Source organism: Pantherophis guttatus, chromosome 2, assembly GCF_059756535.1.
Source record: "Pantherophis guttatus breed Tessera chromosome 2, ASM5975653v1, whole genome shotgun sequence".
In the NCBI taxonomy this organism is placed as follows: Eukaryota; Metazoa; Chordata; class Lepidosauria; order Squamata; family Colubridae; genus Pantherophis; species Pantherophis guttatus.
In genome coordinates, this window is record NC_142064.1 from 136,562,342 (window position 1) to 136,589,657 (window position 27,316).

The 27,316-nt window shown below is 37.4% G+C and overlaps 1 protein-coding gene across 2 annotated transcripts; it reads right to left on the bottom strand.

The window, feature by feature from the left end:
- Positions 1-644: 644 nt before the first annotated feature.
- TAC3 (tachykinin precursor 3) lies at positions 645-26,413 on the bottom strand. 2 transcript variants are annotated; one of them, XM_034412259.3, is made up of 7 exons: positions 26,159-26,413; positions 17,795-17,940; positions 12,176-12,284; positions 10,724-10,753; positions 9,622-9,675; positions 4,067-4,141; positions 645-1,031 (listed from the first exon to the last, which is right to left on the bottom strand). In XM_034412259.3, the coding sequence occupies exons 2-6, from the start codon at positions 17,906-17,908 to the stop codon at positions 4,068-4,070; spliced, it is 381 nt and encodes a 126-aa protein (XP_034268150.2). In that variant the 5' UTR covers positions 17,909-17,940; positions 26,159-26,413; the 3' UTR covers positions 645-1,031; position 4,067. The 2 variants fall into 2 exon arrangements, with proteins under 2 accessions (XP_034268150.2, XP_087742948.1); XM_087886822.1 differs by lacking the exon at positions 4,067-4,141.
- Between the last annotated feature and the right edge of the window lie 903 nt (positions 26,414-27,316).

Consider the following 27,316-nt stretch of genomic DNA (forward strand, 5'->3'; position numbering starts at 1 on the left):
TTGTAAACTTGTACTTCGGTTTCCAATGTAGAAAATTCAAATTTTGAAAATTGACTCTTTGAGGGTTGTCCAGACCATCTGTGACATATCTGCCCGCCTTATACTATGTCAGCCCAATATTCCATCTAATCTAATTTAGTCTTTATTCTGCAAATCAGCAGTTTCCAAATGTCTTAAGATTGTTGTAGGATGCTTTTGGACCATGTATGAATGTGGCGTTTTATATACCTATGGCACAATGTCTATGGAGATTCTTAGTCATCCAGGTCATGGTACTTTTACAAGACGCAACTACACTATTTTTCCTTGAAGATGTTTCACTTCAGTGAATAAACTTCTTGGATGGGAAGCGAAACGTCTTCAAGGAAAAACAAAAAATTCCAGTTGCCTTTTGAAAAAGCACCTGAGGGACACGTATGGCACAAGCAATGCTATAGGGCCTTCAATGCAAAAGTGTAATGCAATCCTAAAACATGGTCTCCTAAACAGCAGACAGATTTGGATATGTAAATGTACATTGTGCCAATAACTTATGCCATTTTGTAAATGTGTTGGTTTATTGATTTTGTCGAAACAGTGTCCCCCTCTCCAATATTAACAGCAGCATCTGAAATATCAAAGAATGAGACACACACAGTGGCAGGTCATAAGTAAAAACCCTGTTAATAGAGAAGACTGAGGTGTTCTTATTCTGTGCCACAAAAGAATGCGCAGAAGGATTGTTTTACATGGAAGAGATTCTTCAAGATTCAAGTCACATGTATACAGGAGGACAAGCACTATGAGGACTAGAGATAGTTGTCAAAATATCTAAACAGTGAACACTAAAGCATTACAATTAGTTATAAGCTGGAATTAAGAGCATAATTAAGGAAAAGAATATGGGAGGAGGCTGGGAGAAGATGAAGAAGCTCCATGGTACATCAAAGTTTCTGGTTTGGCTGAAAGTGGCTTTGGTGGGTGAAATCTAATTTGTGTTGGTTTCTTGAAGTCTTGCAGACTTTTTGCTTGTCCTCATTCTTGCATGAAACCTGTACAAGAAAATATGAAGCAAAAACTACTAAGCTGAGTGCAATACACAGTGCAGTTGTCCGTTAAAAAAACTTAAGTCATAAAAGATTAGGTAGATAGGGCTTCAAACAGATGCAAAGGTTCTTTTGACATAATAAAACAGACCAAAGAGAACAAGGCTGCATCTGCATATAAAGTTAAGGGTTAGGATGTTCAAAAAAAAATTCAAGTTAAAAAAAAAATGGCAAGAGCCATTTTGTGCATCAAACAGTTGTTTTGAGGTAGCCTGTGCCCAAATTAAAACATGCATATTACAGTTGTGTTGATCCATGCATAAATTGAAAAGGGGAGAGGACTGTATCTGAACAAAAATGTTTTGGAATCAGGAATGGTGAAAATGTCCAGAATATCAATGGTTGAGGGAAGGAAAGGAAGATGCTGAGAAGCAGGGAGCAGGCTGGTGTCATATACCCTGTTTCCCCCAAAATAAGACATCCCCCAATAATAAGCCCAATCGGGCTTTTAAACACATGGCAATAAGGCTAAGCGCTTATTTCAGGGTTCAGAAAAATATAAGACAGGGTCTTATTTTTGTGGAAACACGGTAGTGCCCTGGGTCATAACAGCAGTGGTGATAGTGGAGGGAAGGGAATGCATTGGAAAGAAGGAATGGCAGGAATCCTGGGGCAAAATGCTCCATAGAAATCTGCTGAGGAGAAAGAAGGTGAAGTGCATCACATTGGCCAAACTCTCACTTGTCCAGAATTTATTTTGTCCCAAATCCAGAACTATCTATGTTCTACCTAAGGTCTACCTTAGAACTATCTACGTTCACTTCTACCAAGCAGTGTCTGCCTCGAAACAGTTCCTCAGAACTCACCTAACACAATAGTTGTGTTCTAGATTATTTTTCTGTTTTTTAAACTATATTTTGTTGAACTAACGCATAAGAGAACCTGCTCGGTTTAATTATACCTGGAGAGTCACACTAAGGCCAAAAGCAAAAACTGGACATGTCATGAGGAAAACTATATTTATTGTCATTTTATTTAATCGACTAATGCTTATTAATGATGGGAATAATTATTTCACATATATTTAATAACTCTTCAATACTGCAGTTTGGTAACAATTGTGAGATAACCTTGGAGAGCTGCCTGCAAAGTTTTCAGGAAGAGGCAGGCTGCCTGGGCTCAAATTGTACTGCTGTGCACCATGCTGTATTGGAGGAAGTTACACACTGAGGTAAAACTTTAAAAAAAATAATAAAACGCACAATGGCTTAACAGAATGTACATACAGACTGAGCACAGCTACATGAAATTACGAGAAATTTGATAAATAAATCAAGCAAAGCACTATCTGGAATGATTGGCTTTGAAAAGTTATTTAAAAATAAAACCTCATTTGACTTAAACAATACTTGGGAATAGGGGAAATTTTGTTCAATTTATGGATTTGACTTTATAGATGCCAGCCTAAAACATATATAGAGACCATTATTGGAAAGCAGCAAGTGTGGTCATTTTGAATCATCTATGGATTCCAAAATTATTTGTTTTTCCTTTTTCTTAAAAATGTATCACAGGTATTTTAATATGATGGATCTGAAGGAAAACACTGCCCCCGCCCCCCAATTCTGTGTAATGTTAACTTGACATCAGCATAGAGAATTTAGCACAAGATGAATTCATGATCATTGATGCGCCACTGCTAAATTTCCAAGGATATATTGTATTGGGGACTCAGACAAAGCAGATTTGATGTTTGTTTAAAGTTCTAATGAGAAATATCTAAGCAACCATCTAAAAACATCAATAGGAGTTACAGCCAACCACATTCATCAGATCTAATATTTAACATCTCAGAATTGAAACCACTGAGAATTGATAAGACTGTTTTTAGTTACATAGTAACTAAGTATCACTAATAATGATGATCAACTAACGTTTTAACAGTCGGCTAGAAACTGTTTTCCCAAAGGGCCAAGAAAATCCTTTTACTTCAGTGCATATTAAATGCAGCTTGTAGAACATGATATACATTTCAGCAGGGAAGAAAATAGAATGATTTGTGGAAAGAAAGAGTTGGAACTGATAGAAAATGCAGCCTATACTTAATTTTACTTATTGATTTAAAACATTTATATAGCTGCCCATCTTATAACAAACTCTGGGGAGCTCTCAATCAAAAATTATATAGAATGTATGTTACCCAAATTGCTTTCTCCTATGCTTGCCTCTGTTCCCTATTGTTACCTTTTAAAAAATTAAGTGGCTTTTACAAAGACTTTATAAGTCTCTAATGCTTTCTTATCGAGCCTGAAAAGCTTACCCCTGGAACTACTCATTGCTCACGGAAGTATAAAGAACACAGTACATGGCACTGGGTACAGTCCCAATTTCTGGATATAAATCCGTGTTTCTGCCAAAAGTGACTTTGACAGAAGAACGTGCATACAAATTTCACCAAAAACACATCTTGTAAATGCTGAGTAGTTTAGCCAACCCTATTTGGGTGGCAATAATCTAGATAATATCTAGACAGCAACAAAGACGTAGAGAAAACTGCTTAAATGTGGTGCTATCTTGTGGTCATATGGATATTTGGAAGGATATATCAGAATTAGACTTGTAATTTGACTCTAGGCAGAAACCATTAAAAGTATTTTACATTTTACAAATATTTTTATTTACAAATTTGCCTGTTTCAGCTCTAGAGAATTCAAAGCACCTCAACTACTCATTTGCTCACTGGCAGGTTACTTACCAGTTTTGCTGCATCTGCAGTGTTCATCTAACCTACTCTAAAAAAATGATGGAAGACCACTAATATCAAAGTCACACACTGTTTATATATGCTTCAACCTAAATCACACAAACAAATATATATAAGAAATTGTGTGAATGCTTGTGTGTGCTTTTACCATATGTGAAGTTGCTCGCATATTTAAAATCTTGTAAACAGTAAAAAATTTATGTAAGAGAAAACTGTGGAAGAATTTCGTTTTTCACCCCATTTAAAAGTTTTTTGTTTTGACCCCCCTTTTCCTTACCTCATTCTGCATTCGGCGAATATTTTACATCATTCAAACCATTGAAAGTTTCTTTACTGAGTTCAACGGAATTATCTAGAATTAAAGTATAAGGAAAGTTGGTTTCCAGCCGAAGTATTTAGCTCCCATCAGTTTGATGGAATTTGGTTCAGTTCGGTTTCTCCTATGTCTGATAGAGGATACGCGCAGAGTTCACTACCTGATTGCTCAGCATAGAGAGAGGTTAAAGCAAGAAGAAAAATTCAAAGCTGAAGGAACCAGAAGGGGGAAAAAATACAGAATTAGGTTTGTCCTTTTCTTTTTTTTTTTTTTTTTTTTTTTTTTTTTTTTTTTTAATTTTTATTATAATCCAACATACACAGACAAGCAAAAACATTTAAACAAACTATACATAAACTAACTATACAATAAAATCAAGTCCTGAGACTTGAGCTTTGAAGTGGAGTTACTTCGGTAATTGTATATCGATATATCTGTACATATTATCCTTCATCATATATCAGTGCTTATATAACGATATTTGTAGATATTATACTTCATCATATATCAGTATTTATATAGCGATATTTCATTTTGTTTCTGTATTTAGATATAGTTGGATGGTATTTCCTTACTTCGTGTCCTTTTTGTCTAACCAGTTATACCATTTTTGCCAAATTAAGTAATAGTCTGAGTCTTCTTTTCCCTGAATTTCCTTGGTCAGTTTATCCATTTCCGCACATTCCATTGTTTTTTGTATTACTTTTTCCTCTGTTGGCGTATTTTCCAATTTCCACATCTGTGCAAAAGCTATTCTGGCAGCAGTTAGGATGTGTATAATTAGGTATTGTGTCTCTTTTTTATAATCTTTTGTGAGTATTCCTAATAAATATGTTTCCGGCCTAAGGGGTACTTTTTGGGTGGTGATTTCTTCCAACTGATTTTGAATTGTTTTCCAAAATTTTTTAACTTTTGGACATGACCACCACATGTGGTAGTAAGTCCCCTTCTGGGTTTTACATTTCCAGCAATTTTGATTGGTGTTGGGGAACATCTTTGCCAGCCGTGCAGGGGGGAGATGCCATCTGTAAAACATCTTATATGTATTTTCCTTGTAGGGCACGGACATTGTCAGTTTAGTATTAATTTTCCACATTTTTTCCCATTTTTCTAGATTAATATTATATCCAAAATTTTTAGCCCAAATAATCATATTTTCCTTCACCACTTCTTCTTCCAGATTGTATTTAAGCAAATAATTGTATATTTTAGTTATTAATTTATCATCTGATTGCATTATAATTTTATCTAATTCATTTCTTTCTTTTTGGATTCCAAATTTTTTCATATCACTTTTATATCTTGATTTTATCTGTAAATACGTCCACCAATCAATGTCCGTGCCCTGTTGTCTCAATTCCTCTGCTGTTTTTATATTTCCTTATAAAATTGACACGATAGAGAAGGCACAAGAATTCTTTGACACCCATTTTATAATAGAAGAAGAACAAGAAACTAGGTGTGACTCAGATAACACAAATCAGGAACACCCCACAGGGGAAACAAAAAAAGGAAAGGAAGAAAAGGAATCTAGGGAAAGGGAGAAGATTGAAAGAGAAGGGGCTAGGGGGAAAACACAAATGGTAACAAGAAACACAAGTAAACTCAAACTAACAAAGAAAAACTAAAGGAAATGGGACAAGAGTTGAAATTAATTTCAATTAACATAAATGGCCTTAATCTACCAACCAAAAGAACACACACCTTTAAAAAACTTCAAAAATTAGATACAGACATTATCAATTTACAAGAAGTACATATTAAAAAACAACACAAACAATTATTAGAAAACAGAAAACTTGGATCATTATTTACCTCACTATCAGACCAAAAAAAAAGAGGCATTGCAATATACATTAAAAACCATATTCAGGCAAAACAAATTTATACAGATGGAGATGGTAGGATATTAATGGTCAACATTAAGACAGAGGCCCGAAATATACTACTAGTATCAATATACGCTCCAAACGGGAACCAAAAAGAATACTTCAAAAGACTACACGACAAAATTAAAGAATTAGACTACGAACACATATGTATAATAGGGGACTATAACGCAATTGTAGATATGGACTATGACTACCAAAGCAACAAAAAAAACAAATCTAAGAAAAAGACACTACCGGATACTTTTAAGGATATGACTCAAGAGTTACAACTGAAAGATGCCTGGAGAGAATTGAATAAAACCAAAAAACAGTATACATATTATTCAAATCCCCATCAGTCTTGGTCCAGACTAGACATGGCCTGGATGACGGCAGAACTAAGAGAAAGCATAAAAGAAATTGAAATCACACCGAACGTATGGGCAGACCACAGTCCTATAACAATAATCTGGAAAGGCCAGCAAAAAAGAGGGAGATGGATGATGGATAGAGAGATCATCAAAGATAAAGAATACATAGAGATGATAAAGAAAGAGATGGAGATATTCTTTCAAATAAACAAAAGGGAACATACATCATTGCAAATCCTATGGGACACTACAAAAGCATATATAAGAGGACTAACAATCTCATTCAAGGCGAAGAAAAACAGAGAGAAACAGCAAACAAGAAACAATTTAATGACTGAGCTCGGAAAGCAGGAAGCAGAACTACAGAACAGACCCGATAGGATAGAGATCAAGGAAAAAATAAACTTTATCAAACATGAAATAAACCTAATAACAACAACAGAAATAGCCAGGAAAATCAAAATGGCAAAACAAAACCAATTTGAATTTGCAAACAAAACAGGACGTTGGTTGGCCTACAAACTAAAGAAAGAAAAGGAAAAAAGACTAATACACCAACTACAGGACGAACAAGGGCAACTGCAGCATATGAATAAGGAAAAAAAGCAAATCGTAAGAAACTTCTATCAGGAACTATATACACAGGAAGAAATCCAATTGGAAAAAGTAAAAGAGTATATAAATAAAACCAACATTCAAGAAATAAAGGAAACTCAAAGAGAAATCTTGAACAGACCAATATCGATGTCAGAATTAATTGAAGCGAAGAAGAAGCAGAACAACAATAAAACACCAGGTCCAGACGGCATCCCGGCGGAATTTTACAAAATTGAATACCAGCTAATTGATGACATTCTATTACAAGTCCTGAATGAAGCAATTTTAGAAGCCAAAATTCCTAAATCATGGATAGAGACAATCATTACATTGATACCTAAAGAAGACACAGACCTAACCCAAACCAAAAACTATAGACCCATATCACTTCTAAACACAGACTATAAATTATTTACATCGATTATGGCTCAGAGAATGAAGAGAATCATTGTGAATTATATCCATCCAGACCAAAATGGTTTTATTCCAAATAGGCAAATCAACAACAATACAAGAACAATAATTAATATACTGGAATATTATGAGCAAAAATCAGATGAAAAGATGGCCTTACTCTTCCTCGACGCACAGAAAGCCTTCGACAATCTTAACTGGGATTTTTTAATATTGCAACTAGAAAAAATGGGAACTGGCGAGAAATTTCTTAACATGATTAAAACAATATATTCAGACCAAATTGCAAGAATATGGATAAATGGAGAGACAACAGACCAATTTAAAATATCCAAGGGAGTGAGACAAGGATGTCCCCTCTCTCCTATACTATATATACTAGCACTGGAACCCCTGTTGAACGAAATTAGGAATGATAATGAAATAAAAGGACTAAGAACAAAAAATCAGGAATATAAACTACAAGCATTCGCGGATGACGTAGTATTTATATTAGAGCAACCGAAACAATCAGGATTGAATTTATTAAGGAGGATAGAACAATATGGCGAAGTGGCAGGTCTAAAAATTAATAGACAAAAAACTAAATTACTAACTAAAAATCTGACAAAACCCCAGGAGGAAGAGCTGGAAGAGGCACTAGGAATACAAACAACAACCAAAATAAAATATTTAGGAATTTGGCTCACCAATAAAGTATCATCATTAAAAGAAGATAACTACATTAAATTGGCTAAACAGATACAGAAGGATTTAGAGGCATGGAGTAAATTGAAACTATCATTATTAGGCAAAATTGCTTCAATTAAAATGACTATCTTACCAAAAATACTATATTTATTCAGAACAATACCGATAAATCCGGGGAAAACATATTTTAAAGACCTCGATAAAATGATATCCAAATATATATGGCAGGGGAAGAGAGCCAGGATCAAATTGAAACACCTACAAGATACCAAAGAAAGAGGCGGCCTGGGACTACCGGATTGGCAAACCTATTATATTGCAACAGCCCTAACCTGGATCAAAGATTGGATGACACTCAAAGACAAACGAATATTAGCCCTAGAAGGATTCGATCTGTCCAAAGGTTGGCACGCATTCCTATGGGAGGAAAAACCCAGACAGCATGAGCACTTTAGGAGACACTACATTAGAGGAGCACTGGCAAAAATTTGGACTGAAATAAGAAGGAAACATTACGATAAAATTCCAAGATGGATATCAACTATGGAAGCACAAATCTACCCGAACGCAATGGATATGAATAAAATGAAGACCTACGACGAATTGCTGAATACAGGTTTGTCCTTTTCTAATGTCCAAAAATTGTCACGAAAGAAGGGAAAATTGGAAGAAGCTTTTCTTCTTATAGTGCAGCATAAAATGTAATCGAGAAAAGATACAGGAATATCAAATTTCCATTACAGTAATCTTGTGGTGGTTGACAGAGATAGCCATTTCTAATCAGGAGGACACCAAAATGGTAAAAAAATATGCATCATGATATAACAATGCGGGCTTCATCTTTTTATGTTTGTATTGCATGTCACGCACAAGTACTGTGCATAAGAGACAGAATTTGAACCACAATATTGCAATGCACTTTTCATTGCTTTTGTCTCTTTCTCCTGCAGATGCTTTTGGTTGTTGTAAGTTGCACTTAGAAGATTTTGGGCAGATGAAAATGTTAATATGAAAGTAACATAAAGGGATAGAATGCCTCATACAGGCAGCCTTTAAAATACACACAGAGAGATGTGTGTGTGTGTGTGTGTGTAAATGCTAGAAGGACTACATATGCATTTGGAGACAAAGACTTCCTCCCTTTTCTGGAAGAATGTATTAGGGTACTGTTTACTTTCTTATGCCTCTTTTGAATTATATGACTCAGCAGCATTTCTATTTCATTATTTAAATCACCATCATAGGTGGATTTTCTTCTGATATCCTGAATTTAATTTGAAATACAAGACAGGCTTCGTCACTAGATTAGACCCAAAGCCTGTCTAATCCAGCTTCCTGTCCATAAATGAAGACCACAGCCCCTCCTCTGCTTATCAGCAACCACCTCCACAAAGACACAGCTTGGATGAGCAGGTAGAAGCTATGCTTGGATTGCTTGTGCCTCACTTTTCGCTTTTTCACTTTGGACATTTGGGTGTCCAATCACATTTGGCCAATAAAGAATTCTATTCTGTTCTACTCACAAAGGACCCTTAAGGAATCATATGCATCCTCAGTTCACAAATATACTTACCAGGCTCTATGGTCCTTTTGCCCATCAGTCCAACAAAGAAATCATGCATGTCTCCTATGGAAATATTAAGTTTATTGGACAAAGCAGTTTTCAACCAACCGGGAAAAAAGCAACAGTCTTGAGTTAATGTAGCGCTTGTAAATCATCTGGTAGGCTTATTTACTACATTTTGAATTTCAGAGATAATTCTGAATATGGCACAATGGTAATAAACGCATGTTTGTATATAACAGTCCACTTCTACCTATATTAAATATGTTTCTAAAATGGGCTGTTGATTAACAAACCAGAATATTTATTTCATTGCAAAGTATTGAGGATGAATATAAGTGTCGCTCAGAGACACCATCTGAACCATTTTTGGCTCATGGCTTGTCACTATCCTATCTTACCTTCTGTGGTAATTCAATCAATTGAATAACTGGAACTGAATGTGGATTATTTCAATCATTTAATCTACCTGTTTGCTTCAGGTGGATGTTGTGTGAGAACAGCTGGAAAATAGCGGAGCTCTCCTGGGCTCCATGAAATGCAGTTGGCAACTGCTTGCTGGGAGACCCTACAGGGTTAAGCCGCCCTGGAAGGGTGGTGAAGAAAGGAGAGGCGCTTCGTCGATCACGAGGAAATCGCAATTTCCTCGTTGATCCGAAGAAAGCTCTCCCAAACAGCAGCAAGGACGATGGCCATTTTTGATCAGTCACAAGCTGGGACAACCGGGACACTAAGATCTTGTGCTGGAGCGGTGTGTGGACAGAGCAGTGAAACTGGGTGAGAAAACTTCCGACTGTTATCTTAGAGATTTAACCTGAGTTAAAAGTTCCAAAAAACAATCTCCAAAGGTTAAAAAAGCAGCAATTGGATTTATGGAGAAAGATTAAAGACTAAAAACTAAAGAGGAAGATTAAAGATTAAGAAGTAAAAGAAAAACCTAAAGGATGATTTAAAACATAGAAAGCCTGGAAAAGCCGAACAACATTGTGAAAAGTTATCCTTCCATTATATCCTTCTTTCCAGTGATGGACCTGTACTACTAAAGTTTATTCAATCAGAAACAATAATAAAGAAAGCAGTGCTTATTGCAGAGAGCAATTGATCAACTTACGTTTCTGGGAAGAGGCAAGGGTTTGGGGATCTGGAAAAAAATATAAAGCAGAAGGCTCAAATGCACCACAACCATATGCCTTACACACTGAAACATAGAATATCTCTCTCTCTCTCTCTCTCTCTCTCTCTCTCTCTCTCTCTCTCTCTCTCCCTCCCTCCCTCCCTCCCTCCCTCCCTCCCCCCTCCCTCCCTCTCTCCTGTTCCTTTCTCCACATTCTCCAACATTTTTGTTTTCTTCCCAATCTCTGTTCCCATTCTAAAACTCTCCACTTCTCTGTTTCCATTTTCTTATTTCACTTACTACTTTTGAACAGATCGAGTTGACAAAATTTTTCTGACATCAAACCAATTTTAGCTTATTGAAGACAGAAAGTAAAGCCAGTCCTTGGAGTACATGACCTACAGCTGAAAACTTGTTCCCTTTTTAACCCTTCCCTTTCTAGGCTAACATGTTCAGGCAGTCTTCGACCTGACTACCATAATTGAGCCTGAAATTTCCGTTACTAGGCAAGGCAGTTATTGAGTTTTGCCCCATTTTACAAACTTTGTTGCCACAGTTGTTAAACTAATCTCTGCAGTTGTTTAAGTAAGTCATGCGGTCATTAAGCGAATCTGACTTCCCCCATTGATTTTGCTTGTTGAAAGCCAGCTGGGAAGCTACAAAAGGTGATCAGCTGATCCTGGGACACTGCAACTGTTATAAATATATCCTAGTTGCTAAGCACCTGAATGTTGATCACGTGACCATGGGGATACTGCAACGGTCGTAAGTGTGAAGACCGGTCATAAGCAACTTTTTTCAATGCTGTTGTAACTTTGAATGGTCACTAAACAAATGGCTGTAATTCAAGGATTACCTGTACTATTATATACACATTACATAAAGTTATATTTAAAGTTGCAGGGAATAAGCTTATTAAACTCTTAAATGTAATGAGATTTGTTTGTCAAAGTACTAATATGATGGGCACTAAGTCTTTAGAAATAACAAGAATTCCTTTTCTACACATTTAATATGTAGGTCAGTCTATGATTTCAGCATGAATATATTGAAGCTGTAAATGTGAGGGATTAAAATATTGACAATATCATAAAGATTTTAAGACCAGAGGAAAAACATTATTACATAGTTGTACACATTGCATTTTTGTAGCGTTAGAAATGTTCACAAACCCATTGGGGAATTCTCCCATTTCGGAGAAAATTCATACCATTGTAACCTGTTTCTACTATGACTTGTTGTATGCCTAGCTGTACGTTTTTTGGGTTTCACTGAAAATCTCTCCCTCATTTAATCTGAGAGTGTGAAGGGAATACTCATATTCCATTCAAAAACATGCACAGGCTATCTTGTTGCTGAATATTACATGCTTAAAACATAGATGAAAACCTTTCAACTTATCAAACATTCTTGAATTGCTTTGGGGCTGTTTTCTTAGTGATTACTTACTGATTTCTTCTTTGCCTGACAGTCTGAGCAGTGCCTCATAAGATATCCCTTGACCACCATACAATCGCCGGAGCAAGGATAGTGGCAGTTTATAGAGTTCTGGGTTCTTCTGTTGAAATGAAAAAACAACATGACATCAATCAAAGTTGATATAGCAATTTATAAGCTAATATTTCCCCTGTCGTCAACATTCTATTCCCATCTTGACCCTAATCTCTTATGCAAGTACATATTTTTTCAATAAGTATTTTCAAAGCATAATTCCTCATAATCTGTAACGCACAGGTAGCAAAATAATAGCTGAAAATGCCTACTGCAACCTCAGCAACTCTAGATTAATTATTTGAAGCTCAGTCCAATGAAGGGCAAAGCCAAAAAAAATTAAATGATATCTTGCTTCGTTTGTTCAGTAAAATTAATGGAATATGTAGTTGCTAAACAAACAACCCCATCCTCATTCCAGGAAATTACCGGATTCTTGCCTTCAATTCAAGTTGCTGATTGTCAACTTGAAAGCCCTATGTGACTTAGGACCAGATTATTTGAAAAACTATCTTTTCCCAGTTACATCTACCCAACCCACCTGGTCTTGGAAGCAAGGAATATTAGGAGTCCCTTCTCCTAAGGAGGGCCATCTAGCATTCTAGCAGGATCAAAAAGAACAGCCTTCTCCATGGTGGCTCCCTCCCTGTGGAACATCATCCCCACAGAGATAAATTGACCTCCACTTCAACATTCTTTCAAAGACCCTAAAGGACCTGGTTTTGCCAACAGGCCTGGGGACCAGAGGTGGGTTTCACAGATTTTTGTCCCGTGCGCACGCCTTCCACATATGCGCTTTGCTTGCAAGTGCACCTTCCACACATGCACCAGGCCTCGAAAACGTGGCTAAACAGGACAGCATAGTGCCAGGGCGGGTGGGCAGGTGGACGGGCCCACCTGCGATCTCTGCTACCGGTTCACCCGAACCGGTATGAACCAGCTGAATACCACCACTGCTGGGGACCCCAGAGTGAGATGGAGCCCATCAAATGGCTCATTTGATTGTTGGGAGAAGGGTATTTTTTATTGTTTTTGTATTGGGCTTTTATCCTTATAAGTCACCCAGAGTCACTGAGAATGAGTTTAGCGGCCATATAAATTTCTTAAATAAATAGGTTTCTCTCCAGTCTATCTCCCAAATTTTTCCAGCATTCAAAATTTCTGCGTACACTATTTTTTATCCCTGGAGAAAAGGTATAAAATGATATACCTCCCATCAAGATTTATTGATTTGATCTTGAACTTTATAACAAGAGTTTTGTTTCCACCCCATTCCCTATGTTTTGTCACATCTTGTATACGTTCCACACATTTTTTGTGTCTCGCTTTGATTGATCCTCAAAATAATACTACCCACTATGGATTTTGGATACCAGATGATAAATTGCTTTTTGCTTGCATAGTTCGAATCCCCAAAGAAACATGGCTTTCCTGCACTTGGAACGCCTTCAGACTTGTTGAAATTTCTAATTCATCACCACCAATAAAAGGTTTGGGATGAAAGATATTTAGTGCAACACACTTTGAAGGCACCCATTTTGGAGAAAGTCTTGAATTAGAAGATGATAAAACAGCCAGAATCCCCATAGAGATAAATCCCTGCTATTGTTCTTCTAAAGAGCTTACTGTTATCTCACCACCTGGAGAACCATGCGTTGAACTATGGGGAAAACATTTCAGAATGATAAGTAGAAAGAAAAGCTATGAGATTCATCAACAGGTGAAGTGAGTCAGGAGACTAACCATGATGAGGATATGCAGGAGCCATTACCTAGACAAAAAGTGCTGAAGCATTTTTTTTCCAAGTCTAGGACAAAGAGTTAACATTTAGAAGCAGTTCAGGTAGAAGCCTCCCTAATTCACTGAACAATAAGGAGGAGAAGGTACAGCACAATCAGACCTGTAATATTCTGTTATTATAGCCAATTTCAGTAAAAGTAGTTTTTAGCCTTCCTGTGGAGATGATTTCCTGGTCCGGTCTGGTCTCCCTAGTAGAATTGACAGCAGGTGCTACAAAAATCAAATTCCACACAAGTATTATGAATTGAAGATCTAACCACTCAGGATAAACCATCACCATCTCCTTACCCCAGGATAAAGACGGTCTGCTAGACATTTCCAGAGGACTTCACTTACTTCCTGTATCTTATTGTCTACCCACAGCTCTGAAAGTTTTTCTCTATCCCACTTCCAGATGCTCTGTGCAAGTGAGGGACAATATGTTGACATAAATGGAAAGGGTAACCTGAAATGGTCCAATGTGGGTCCTATGGGTCCCGATGACTTTGTCAGTCTCAGCGCAACCAGGAAACTACCCTTTATCTCTCTTAGAGGAAGACCAAAACCCAGGCTTCCACAGCCATTTTTTTAAAATTTCTAAGTGGATTGATCACCGGTCAATTAGTCAACCTAGAGAGAATGCAAAATTCTGCAACTGACCATTTTATCCCTGGCTTAATAGGAAATGTATTGAAGGATTTCTCTCTTTTATTTCTAGCAGGAGATTCCCTTTCCAGTGGCCACAGCTTCCATGAATTTTGGCTCCTCAGTTATTTTCCCCACCTAATATTCTGAGAATAGAACACCAATTCCCACAGCTAAACCCCCTTCTCAAACTCCAGACCTCGAAATCTTCATGTGAGTATTAAGATTCTTCATCTATCTTTGACTGTCCTTTATGAGAAGTAGCTACCAATATATTGACAATGCTAGCTAAACAAGTAACATCTCCAAACCCTAATGAAATCTCTCCCTTCCGATGCCAATTCCATTCTAATTCCAGGTAAGAGCAGATTTTTACTTAAAAAGCTGCCAATTACCTCTCCTTATACAATATGTTAATCAGCCTAGAAGAAGAAAAGAGAGAGAACTGCTACTTTAATTTGGGGGTGGCTGAGTAAAGCAATTTGAGGGAGGGGACAGAGTAAAGTGTGTCCAAATTTCAAGAACATCCAAAAATAAGGAATTGCTTTGTTAAGAGCGGTAAAGCTATGGTAATTTTAGTCCTATTTTGGACTGCACAGAAGTAACAAGAAGAGATTATGACGGCTGAGGACAGAATTGGATTTCTCAAAGCTTTTTATCCTCAACGGATCTAATTCAGAAGGGATTCGACAAAAGAAGCTACTTAAGTCTCCTTGCAGGCCTTGCCCCCAAAAGCAATTTACACTGCATAAAGCCCCCTTTTTTTTAACAGAAATGGGAGGATGGGGGAAATTGTAGCTCATCCTCTACTCCTCTTTTGATACCTATGAATGAATGTCCCTTTTGTATCAGATTAGATTCTGGCTCACCTACAAGATGACAGTTTCTTTTGCAGATTTGGAACAGAGAAAATTGTTTTAGCTTATTCTGTCAGGAAGTACTGAATTCAATATAAATGCATGGCAGGCCTTAAGCGTGGTCTGTGAATGTTGTAGAAGGTAGTATAGGTAATCCTTGACTTTCAACAGTCTGTTTAGTGACTGTTTGAAGTTACAATGGCACTGAAAAAGATGACTTACGACCATTTTTCACACTTACAACCATTGCAGCATGATCTGGAAATGGCCTAGTTATTTTCCTACCTTTGAACCTAGATGTGAAGAAGTTAATTAAAAACAAAACTGTTTCTACTTTCCCAAGATCGATTCTGGGACAACAGGTACTGTAAAGTTTGGACATGCTTTTGATATTTCTCGTTAGTCTCAGGATTTATTTGTTTAAATATTTTTTTTTAAAAAGAAAATGGATTGACAAGATTAAGCAATTGCCAATTTGTTAATAGCTCAGGAACAAGAGAGGAAAAGTAGTTTAAAACTTTAAATTCCCCTTTAATAAGTCTAGTTTCAACGTAATGATTTTATATGTACAGAAAATCTTAGCAATGCTCTATAAAGCACCCTATTTGTGGCAGTTTTAGTTCTCCAAGATTACATTATCCAGCTACCTCACTAAATCCCCGCCCCCAGTCTCAAATTATTAGTTTGGGGCTGATTTTGGCATCCCCCCCCCCCCCCCAATTGTTAGATGTTTGTTCAAGATGTTGAGAAGGAAGTCTTGAGGAAAATCTTTGGATCAATGGGACTTAAAACTGTAGGAAATAGCACTGGGAGAAATTAAAACAAATAATTTCAAGTTAAGAACCTTGAAGTTAAGGATCATTTTACTCACATTTCATCTCTACTCCTTTAATACTATTAACACAATAATTCCTTGCCTCACTTTATATGTCTGTTCAGAGAAATCTATTCCCAAACAGCATTTAAAAAGTAATGGAATATCTACATTTGCCTTCTCTCAGCTCTTCCTCAGTTCATAGCTATATTTTAACTACTGTAGTTTTTAAATACAGGACTCTGGTAATCCTCAGCAATTTAATAAGGGGATCCCTTGAGTCCCTCTACTTTCTCCAAACATCCTTGGAATGCTTCTCCTGTATGTCACTTTAACACTCTACAGAGATAGCTCATTAAGCAGATTGGGGCTTCTTTTTCTAGGATGTCTTGATATTTATTTTAGCAAGGGGATTTTTTTAAAAAAATGTTCCTCTTCCCATCCTGCAAAATCTGGCGGTGCAGTCCACTCTGAACTTTCTGCAGTGTACAGGCAGTCCTCTACTTACGACCACAATTGAGCCCAAAATTTCTATTGCTAAGTGAGACAATAGCAACTCACTTCTATTGTTAAGTGAGTTTTGCCCCATTTTATGACCTTTCTTGCCACAAATGTTAAGTGAATCGCTGCAGTTGTTAAGTCAGTAACACGGTTACTGTAACACGAATCTGGCTTCCCCCTTGACTTTGCTTGTCAGAAGGTCGCAAAAGAGGATCATGTGATCTTGGAACACACCAACCATCATAAATACATGCCAGTTGCCTAGCATCTGAATTTTGAACACATGACTGATGACTGGTCCTCGGACTTACACACACACCTATGGCCATGTGATCAAAATCCAGGCAATTGGCAACCAGCATGTATTTATGATGGCTGCAGCATCACCATTTGCGGCCTTCCCAGCCAGATTCCCACAAGCAAAATCGATTGGGGGGTGGGGAGTGGCCTTTGCTTAACAACTATGTAATTCACTTAACTCCTGTAGCAGGGGTGGGTTCTACTTACCTTTACTACCAGTTCGCAGTGGGGGCCGCATGTGCGCACGAGCAAAGCAAGTGTGCACGCTCTTCTGCGCATGCGCAGAAGCGTTTTGATGAAGTCGGGGTCGGTGGGCGGAGCCTCCCGCCGGTTTTACTACTGGTTCTATAGAACCGGTGCGAACCGGGGGCAACCCACCGCTGTCCTGTAGTGATTTGCTTAACAACCGTAGCAAAAATAGTTGTAAAATTGGGCTCAATTCACTTAACAACTGCCTTGCTTAGCAACAGAAATTCCAGTTCCAATAGTGGTCATACGGTATGTCTTTCTCCATCTGCAGACAAGTTTCATTCTATAGTCTCTCTGAGACATCCTCCCTACATATACCAGTACAATTTTATATGCAGATTTAAAGCAGATGGAGCACAGGAATTTGTTGCTGTTGTTGTTCTCTCGAAAACTACCACACCATATATTCAATAACATTTCAGTTTACCTCACCTTTGTTTGGACTCCACTGGGCATCTGTTGCTCCAGAGACTCAATACAGTAACCACGACATAACTTTGCCACTAGTAAGGACAGCAGCACTGTCAGAACAAGGGAACACTTCATTGTGGGGGTTTTTTCCCCTCAGGGAGAAAAAGCTTGGAAAGGGAGAAAAAAATAATAATTAAGGGGTGCAGGGGAATTCAGAAATAGATAGTGGAGAAAAAAAAAGTCAGCACAGAAAAGAAAACTGTCAGGTGCAAAGAAATATCAACCATTCTATCTTTTGTGACGGTATAAAATGAAGCTATTGTTTTCATTTTTTAGGAAATTAATTAATTCATCCCTCTCATGAGATTTCAAGTACAGAATAGAACTTAGTCATTTACTTTCTGAAAATAGGAAAGGAAATTCGAAGTATTAAGAACATGTACTTTTCCATTCTCTATTTGGTGAACGTGTTCATTAAATGTACATTGGTGAACACAAATATTTTTTAAAAAGCAGACTATCTTTTAGTACTTCTATATATGCAGCAGATTAACAATAAATGTTTTTGCTTTCTTCTAAATTCAGGATTTGATTTTATTTTGGTCGTTTTAGTTCTACTCTTCATTTTTAATCAGTTATTGTTGTTAGTTGCGAAGTCATGTCCGATCCGTCACGACCCCATGGACAACGTTCCTCCAGGCCTTCGTATCCTCTACCATTCCCCGGAGTCCATTTAAACTCACGCCAACTGCATCAGTGACTCCATCCAGGCACCTCATTCTCTGCCGTCCCCTTCTTCTTTTGCTCTCAATCATTCCCAGTATTAGGCTCTTCTCCAGTGAGTCCTTTCTTCTCATTAGGTGGCCAAAGGATCTGAGTTTCATCTTCAGGATCTGGCCTTCTAAAGAGCAGTCAGGGTTGATCTCATCTAGGACTGACCAGTTTGATCATCTTGCAATCCAAGGGACTCGCAGGAGTCTTCTCCAGCACCATAGTTCAAAGGCCTCAATTTTTGGCGCTCAGCCTTCCTTATAGTCCAACTTTCACAGCCATACATTGCAACTGGGAAAACCATACCCTTGACTATACGCACTTATGTTGGCAGGGTGATGTGTCTGCTTTTTAGTATGCTGACTAGATTTACCATAGCTTTCCTCCCCAGGAGCAAATGCCTTTTAATTTCTTGGCTGTAGTCCCCATCTGCGATGATCTTGGAGCCCAGGAAAATAAAATCTGTCCCTACCTCCATTTCTTCCCCATCTATTTGCCATGAATTGAGAGTTAGATTCATCTAAAGATTCTCTCTTTATATAATAAGTAGTTCTACTCTGAGTTTATTCTGGATCATATTGCATGACACATGACCCAGAAAAAAAATTGCCTCTATTTCAAAAAAGTTCAGTATTTTCAAACTTGGGCTGATTATAGCATTAAAATCCCCATAAATAATTAAATCTACACTTCTAGGTTCACGTAACATATCAATGACCCAAGCTATCCCAATTTACCGGTTATCTGTGTAGCATATAAATACTAATACATATTAACATTCTCCCTTTAGATTTCAGCCTTAGCATTTGAGTTTCATCTTTATAATAATTTCCAGGATTCATTTCTTCTCACATCATGATATAATAAAATTAAGCTCATTAAACCCCCTTTAGCACGCCTCTTTTTTTTTTGACCCTTCTTGGCCTATTTATAAAAACACGTGTAGCTAGATAATACTACCAGACTATTTCCTATCAGCTAAATTTCTTAAGAAAAAAATCATATACCAGTAATCTTGTAGAAAATGAAAAAAAAAAATCCTGTCTATGCATTTACCCAATAATGTTCCAGGATGCACATTTAATTATAGAAGTCATCATGTTAGTTTTTTTGTAAACTGTTGATTAATCGTATTTTGGATTTGGAACGTATGAATTATTTTGCCTTATTCTCCTGCAAAGACTCCTGGTATTGTATTGAAATATGACATATCTGTTAGTCTCTGGTCCCTTCGTTGTTGTTTTTTGTTTGCTTGCTTTTGAAGTGTTTGAATCATCCTCTAGCCATTTCATATACTCTTATTACGCTTAAAATTTAAAATTAAATAACTTTGTTAACATAATTATTTTTAACCCAAGATATTTGGTGTAAACTTGTATGTTGCATCCTACGCTTCCTTAAACAATCTCAAGTTCGATTCTATTTCTGGTTGCTTTGTATTGTGCACTTCTGCAGTAACTTGTAAACTCCTACACTATTTGTCTTCATTGCCTTATCCATCTGAGCTGACAATGGATTTTGTGGTGCTCTGTGAATCATTGGTTGTTCTAGAATTATGTCCATTTCCTTCATGATCATTAACTGTGTTTACTGTATATTGCTTTGCCAGAGCTCTTTCTTTTGATAACACAAGTTATTGGGAGATTTACTTCTGCATTAATTAGACTTTTCACCAGCTGTGTTCTTTCAATATCCCTAGCTGGGTTATTATGTTCAATATCCTCCACTTGTGATGTATATGGAATCTCAGTTTTTTTGTATTTCCAATGTTAATTAATTTCAGTTGTTTTTATAAATTTCACCGAGTGTGTACTTATTGAATAGCTATCAAAAGAGGAAGATTCAATGGAATCAACGTGTATTATGTTTATTAGTCTACATTTACTGCCTGTGTCTAATTGGATGAGGCTTACCTTACCTGTCCCTACAACTCTGTATTCTATTTGTTTTGCAATGTCTGCTTCTCTTGATTGTCCTTGTATTTGCATTTTTCCCCCCTGAATAAGAGACTTTTCTGGTGGTTTTCCATTTTTGTATTCAGTTTTCATGAACAAGTTTTCTACAGAAACTTGTTTAGCTTTAATTGGTTGACTTGCACAACAACTCCAGATTTTTGGTGTTTTATTTTTCTTGTCTTGATTTAACTCTTTAGTTTTTGTCTTCCAGTTATCTCCTCTCCTTCAAATCAAATACCTTTATTACAGTCTTTGACCAGTCTTTACAATTTAGTACTGATTAAAAATAAAAACTGCAGTAAAAAAGGAACAGTTTAATACAACAATTAGTTGTTAGGGAAGGGGAAAAAATATGGGACAATAAAACAGCATGTCTAATTTTAATTTTTTTGCGCAGTTGTGCAACTTGGTAAAATATTTTGGCAACTTGGTATGTTAAGCGTATGGTTAGTGTCCCTTAAAAGATAATGAGCATAAACTTTATCTGCATGGCCCTTGTTATTTGGAAATGATTAGTGCAGTCAACGCACGTCTTGAGGTACTATAGAAGAGGCACCACATAAGAACATGGGCAAGAATATCCACCTCCTTAGAACCATGGGGGCAAAGTCTCTGTGAATAAAGGGTCCCGCGAAATCTTCCCTCTAGTAAGGCTGATGGGAGAGTATCAAGATGGACTCTAGAAAGGGCCCATCTATATTTGTTTAGTGTTAAATAGTACAAGTATCCTAAAATGGAGGGCTATCTAACACAGGGTGTCAAACTCGATTTCATTGAGGGCTGCATCAGGGTTGTTTGACCTCGAGGGGCTGCGGCAGGGGGACGTGGGCAGGGTGGGCTTGGCCAGCTCCACGTCACTCATTGAGGTTCCGTTTCCAGCCATGATGGCCTCCTGCAGCCCTCTGCCAGAAAAAATGGAGCTCGGGGGGGGGCACGTGCGGTCTGTCTGGATTCCGTTTTCGGCTGCAACAGACTCCTGCAAGCCTCTGCCAGCAAAAACGATGCTCGGGGTGGTTGCAGAGGGTTGAAGAATACATGATTCCTTCCTCCAATTGAAACTACTGGGTTATCATATCTCTGTTAACCTTAACAAACTTAAGAATTCATTTCCAATTGTTAAGCCTGGAGTTGGAAAGCCGTTTATATCCTCAGTCTCCATATCTCTCAACATAGTCCAGTTCCTGTTTAAGGGAGTGTTATTTGTTGTCAACATGGCAAATTCTTAGGATAGGTTTACTCCAATTCAACCAGCAAAGCTATAAGCATACAGTGAAGCCCTAATGACAGTCATGAAATGACTTCATTATAGGGCTTTCATTTGGAGGAATTGAGCCATTGTCCAAAGAAGAGTTAGGTGAGGGTTTTATTGGAGAGGGGGGAAAAATCTGTGATCTTGGCTTGGCTTCCTCCTGCTTCATAATTTTCTGCTACTCCAGTCTATGGTACTAGCTGATGATAGCTACCTCTTGTGAGGACCGTTTTAAGTTTTTAAATAATAATAATAGCCCTCTTCATCCTCATGTTCTCAATCATTTTTCCATCCTCTTGCAGTAAGTACTCTCGACTCTAGTAAGTGGCTGCTTGTATTATAATTGAGAGAGCTAAAAAGTAAGTTTTGTGGCATAGAATGTTTGGAATTCTACCTTTAGTTCACCTTCTTCGTTATTGGCATACATCACTTAGCTTGTCCCAGTCAAATCACAGTTGATATTAATACTGTGTGCTATAATTTTTTTAAAAAATCCTACCGTTTATGGTATATAACATTTTAAATTTTCAGATTTTGTGCAGCCTCCTGTATGAAAGTCCTCTTTCTTTGTCCTGTCTGATGATGGGCATTTATATCTTATATATAAAGATTGTCATAATGATCTCCAACACTGGGGACATATGGAAAGGTGATACAAGCAATCTCTTATAAAGAGTTAATTCTTTCCCAATCAGCAAAACTTACAACACAGTTGATGGGATCACTCAATGACTTTCAAGCTTTAAGTGAAGAACTATTCGCTTAGGCTGCAATTCTGTTCCATGGGCTTTAAAGCAGCTAACTACTTACATGTCTACAATCTTTCTGTATTTCAGTTTATTGTACAATGATAGAATTCCTATTGTATTTGTAATAAATAATAAAGTAACTGAATTGCTCAAGACTGATAATCAGGTCTCCTACTATGGTTCATTCCTCTTTAATCATAATATTCTTAGCTTAACCTTTTTTACCCTTACTTCTTTCATGCACACTTTTATTACCCTGAAATTTTAACTTACACTAATTAAATTTTATATTCAGCTATGCAATATTTTAAACTAATGGCGTGATCTTCAGTGCAATTTTAATCCTTATAAACTTTATACTCTAGATTTATAATCAAGATTACTGCTATTTTATATTCATGGAAACAAACCCTTTTTCATTGCTTTTGATATACTGATGTTATGTTCATTCAGATATAGATGTGTCTTTAATAATATATCTTGAATATAATCTAGATATCCTTATGATTTAGATATATTTCAGTGTTTTTTTCTGTTTTAATAAATGCATACATTAAATACATTCAAACGAGTTATATGTTTGGTGGGGGCTCCTAACTAGCTATTAGGTTTGCATTATAAGTGTTAGGAGAGCAGGGAATAAATACAAACCAAAGTTTTCACACAGAGTATTCCCAACTTTCCTATAAAGAATGTATGGATTCTATGAATGCATACTTCAGGTTCATCTGATGCATTCTGCAGAGAAGAATCTGTCTTTCTTTTGGGCCTTTTAACTTCTTGTACATACATTTTTCTGTTCACTGTAAAGTTGTGTTTTAGAACGCTTTTAACTCCATAGTTAGCTTTTTAAACTTATTTTAAAGTGTGTCTTGGATGTTTTCATTAAATCTTCAGTTTTCAAATTGCATTTAAATGTCTTAGAGGTTTTAAGCCCTTTCATATGTTTTACATATGAATAATAAGTACTTTTCAATTCTAACAAAAGAGAAGCTCGTAGGCTGGGTGAATAAGTTAAGGATCACATTTATAACTTCCAATTCTAATTTAAAATAATATGTGCGTGACTTTTCTTAACATGCACATAAACTTTATATCTGTGTGATTTGTACAGCATGCATACAAATAATATAATAGCAAAGCCCATGAAGTTCTCTTATATTTATTTTTTTTAAAAAACACCTGTATTTTAATTTCAGTTCTGTAATTCTGTGAATAATACATTTAGACAGACACACATTTGCTTATATTAAGATTATAATGCCATATGAAACAAGAGATTGGACTGCCATTTGTCAGAAATGGTGTACGGTCTCCTGCTTGGGTGGGCGGGAGGTTAGACTAGCTGACCTACAAGGTAAATGTGCTATTAGATTTTTCATTCATCTACTTTCCCACACCTAAGCTTTTGCTTGTTCATATTTGCAATGCAACATTTAACTGCATCTCCGTCATACATTTACTCAAAACCTAATCAGCCATCCACCACCATTCATGCATAGCTTAAATAGCTTAAATATATGTAGCAATCTTTGAGCCGTCACCAGTCCTTATTCCCACCTATCAAATAGTTTCTTCAGATGAGAAATCCAAGTAGCCAGCAGGATCAGATTAGCAATGAAATAGATTATTTGGGGCTTTTGGTCTTATTAACTTTTTATTTATTTTTTCTGTATTACTCTTGCTTTATGTGAAAAACCTAGATGTGGTCAGTGTGTTCAAAGTCTTCAGAGGTGAAGCATCCTTCAGTATCTTAGGATGGAGTTTGCCTCATCTTAGTACCTACTGTCTTTCCTCTGTTCTACTCCACAAGTATGAAGGCAATCAAAACATACATGTAAACACTTGTGTCATACACATGCCAGTTCTCAAGATGCCAGGCCTTCTTACAGACTTCTGTGGGTTGCGTACTCAGAATCCTTACAAAATGGTGTAAAATGTCTGTCTTAATACCTTGTGTATCTCTTTTTGTGGACACAGCATGACTAAATCTTAAATGGGGTCAGAAAGGGACTGGCCAGGAAGGGGCAAGCACATCAGTGCTCACTGCTAGTCTGTCTAAATGTTTGTCTCTTGTGCTATCAAGCAGAGGGACAATTGCTACCAAACTTAATCTGGCCTGAAGTATCAGACCAGGCATGCCATTATTGGGCATTACATGAAAAATCGTAACATTTTAGATCTGGGATAGTTTTTTCAGTTCATTTGGTACAGTCCCAGGACAAGGGGAAAATGATTAAACCCTTAACAGATTACCATTCTGACATTGCTTCAGCACTTTCAAGCAAAGGATAAACTACCACCTTTGGAGGCAGTTTTTACTTATATTGTTAAGCAATTTCTCCACATATTCAGCAAAGTCTGTTTTTCTATATTTCAATCCTGCGATGTCTTATGCATTATAGCTATTCAAATAGTTAAATGATGTTACCATATCATAACCCTATGACTCTCTTCTGCTGAGGTGCATAAGAACTCTCTGCATCAGATACATTCTCTACTCTATTTGTTATTCTTCTGTTTAGATATCCATTACACTGTTGGGAACTACAGTCCAGCATCTATAAATGCTGCCCTTAATTGCAAATCAGCATACTTCTATACTTTTAGTCATTAAAGACATAAGAACATACTGAATTGGGGGCATTTTCTCTTAGTGGCCGATCAGATGCCCCCAAAGTTAAGTTTACAATTAACTAGGCAAGAGACAGTGACATAACTGTACTCCCCTCCCGCCTTTATTCCCTTGCAGTTGATATTTAGCCCCAGACCCACAGGTAATATTGAATTTTCATGAATTTAATCCAATCCCTGGTGCATAATTATGCGCGTAATTAATTATGTGCATAATAAATAAAATAATAATTAATAAGATAATAATTAATAAGTGCACCAGCATGCCTACGGTCCCTGTCCTAATGTTTTCTTTTATTTGTATCCTTTTCATGTATTTATAATTATGTTTACACTTGTATCTGTCATAAAATTTAATGAGCAATTTTATGATGTTTGTGTGTCTATATTTTTCTTGACTGTACACCGCCTTGAGTCCTACGGGAGAAAGGCGGTATAGAAATATAATAAATAAATAAATAAATAAATAAATAAATAAATAAATAAATAAATAAATAAATAAATAAATAAAATGCATGCTTGACGAAATAAATAAATAAATAATAAAATAAAATAAAATAAAATAAAATAAAATAAAATAATAAAATAATAAAATAAAATAAAATAAAATAAAATAAAATAAAATAAAATAAAATAAAATAAAATAAAATAAACCATCCAAATTAGCGGCCGCGGTAATAAAATCCCCTAGGTTATTTATGGTGTGTGAAGAAGTGCTTTCTTTAGTCTATTCAAAACCGCCTCCCTTTCCCCCCACCCTTCCCCTGTCCTTCACTTTTCATTAGTATCGGTGATGGATGATGTGACAGTATAATGAACAAAATACCCCCGTGGAACTCTTCTCAAAAGCCCCCGAGAGATCGGAAAGACAGGAAGAGTGCCAGCCGGGCAAGACTGCCCGCAATGAAAAGAATACCACCACCCTCCGATAAAGTTAGACGAAACTTTCACATAATCCCTCCGCTTCCCCAACTCTGTTGCTCTCGCCCCAAATCGCGAGTTTTTTCCATTGCCCTCAAAATCCTACCCGGCCACCTGATGAAGAAAGGAGGGCAAGCGCGCTAGCAGCCTCAGCGGGCCGTCTCCGTGTCGGCGGCGAGAGCTGCTCTGCCGGAGACGGGCAGAGAAGAGGCTCTTTCCGCAGCTTCTGGCTCCCGGGCGAAGAGTTTGGCGTCCCTCTCTCGCGCAGCAGCAGCAATCAGACTGGAGGCAAAGCCCAAAGTCGACGACAAGAGTTCCTCGCCGCCCGTTCCCGCCACTTTAATAAAGGGCGGGCTGCGGTGGATTGGAGAGCGCCGATAGGGGGTGGAGGAGAAAAGGAGGAAGGACCCACGGAAGACAACCTCTTCTCCAGCCTCACGCCCACCTCCCATCGCCGCACAAGTTTCTCCACTGGTTCGCACGCACGCACCTATATTGATAACGCGCAACGAATCTCATAGATGTCATCGCACCTGCCAGATAACGATGTACGCATGCATATATCCCACCTCTCTTAAATACGTTGCCTCCACGACACCTTCGCAGTGTCGGCTATGCCCATCTATTGTTCTGGACAGGTCTGCCTTTGCAGGAAAATGCCCATGTAGCCCAGTGGTGAAATCCAAATTTTTTTTACTACCGGTTCTGTGTGCGTGGGTTGGTGGGTGTGGTGTGGCTTGGTGGGCGTGGCAGGGGAAGGATACTGCAAAGTCCGGAGAAGGGCGGCATATAAATCAAATTAAAAAAAAAAAAAAGTCTCCATTCCCACCTCACTCCAGGGGAAGGATACTGCAAAATCCCCATTCCCTCCCCACTCCTGGGTGAAGGATATTTCAAAATCCCCATTCCCACCTCACTCGGGCCAGCCAGAGGTGGTATTTGCCGGTTCTCAAAATTTCCATTATCAGTTCTCCAGAACCTGTCAGAATCTGCTGGATTTCACCCCTGATGTAGCCCTTCACCTGCCAAGTCTTACTTAATCCACCTGGATTTCAAACATATTTAGGTCCACATGCACACAGATCATTTTGGAGTTCATATCTATTACCACAGGTTTTTGGTCATGGCCCATATTCAGGAGGTCAGTAATACACACTAGTGGCAGCAGATTTTTTCTCTCTCTCTCTAAATAACTTATCTGAAGGCTCCCTCCAGCTAAATTCTCCTCCGTGGAAGTTGCCTTTGGATGCACAATCTAGCAGAA

What these genes read in the sequence shown, in the direction of transcription:
- TAC3 (XM_034412259.3), bottom strand. Translation starts at nt 17,908, where the DNA reads ATGAAGTGTTCCCTTGTTCTGACAGTGCTGCTGTCCTTACTAGTGGCA. An exon ending in CCAGTGGAGTCCAAACAAAG is followed by an intron (nt 12,285 to 17,794) that starts GTGAGGTAAACT and finishes TCATTTCAACAG; the next exon opens with AAGAACCCAGAACTCTATAA. An exon ending in CAAAAGGACCATAGAGCCTG is followed by an intron (nt 4,142 to 9,621) that starts GTAAGTATATTT and finishes CTTTAATTCTAG; the next exon opens with ATAATTCCGTTGAACTCAGT.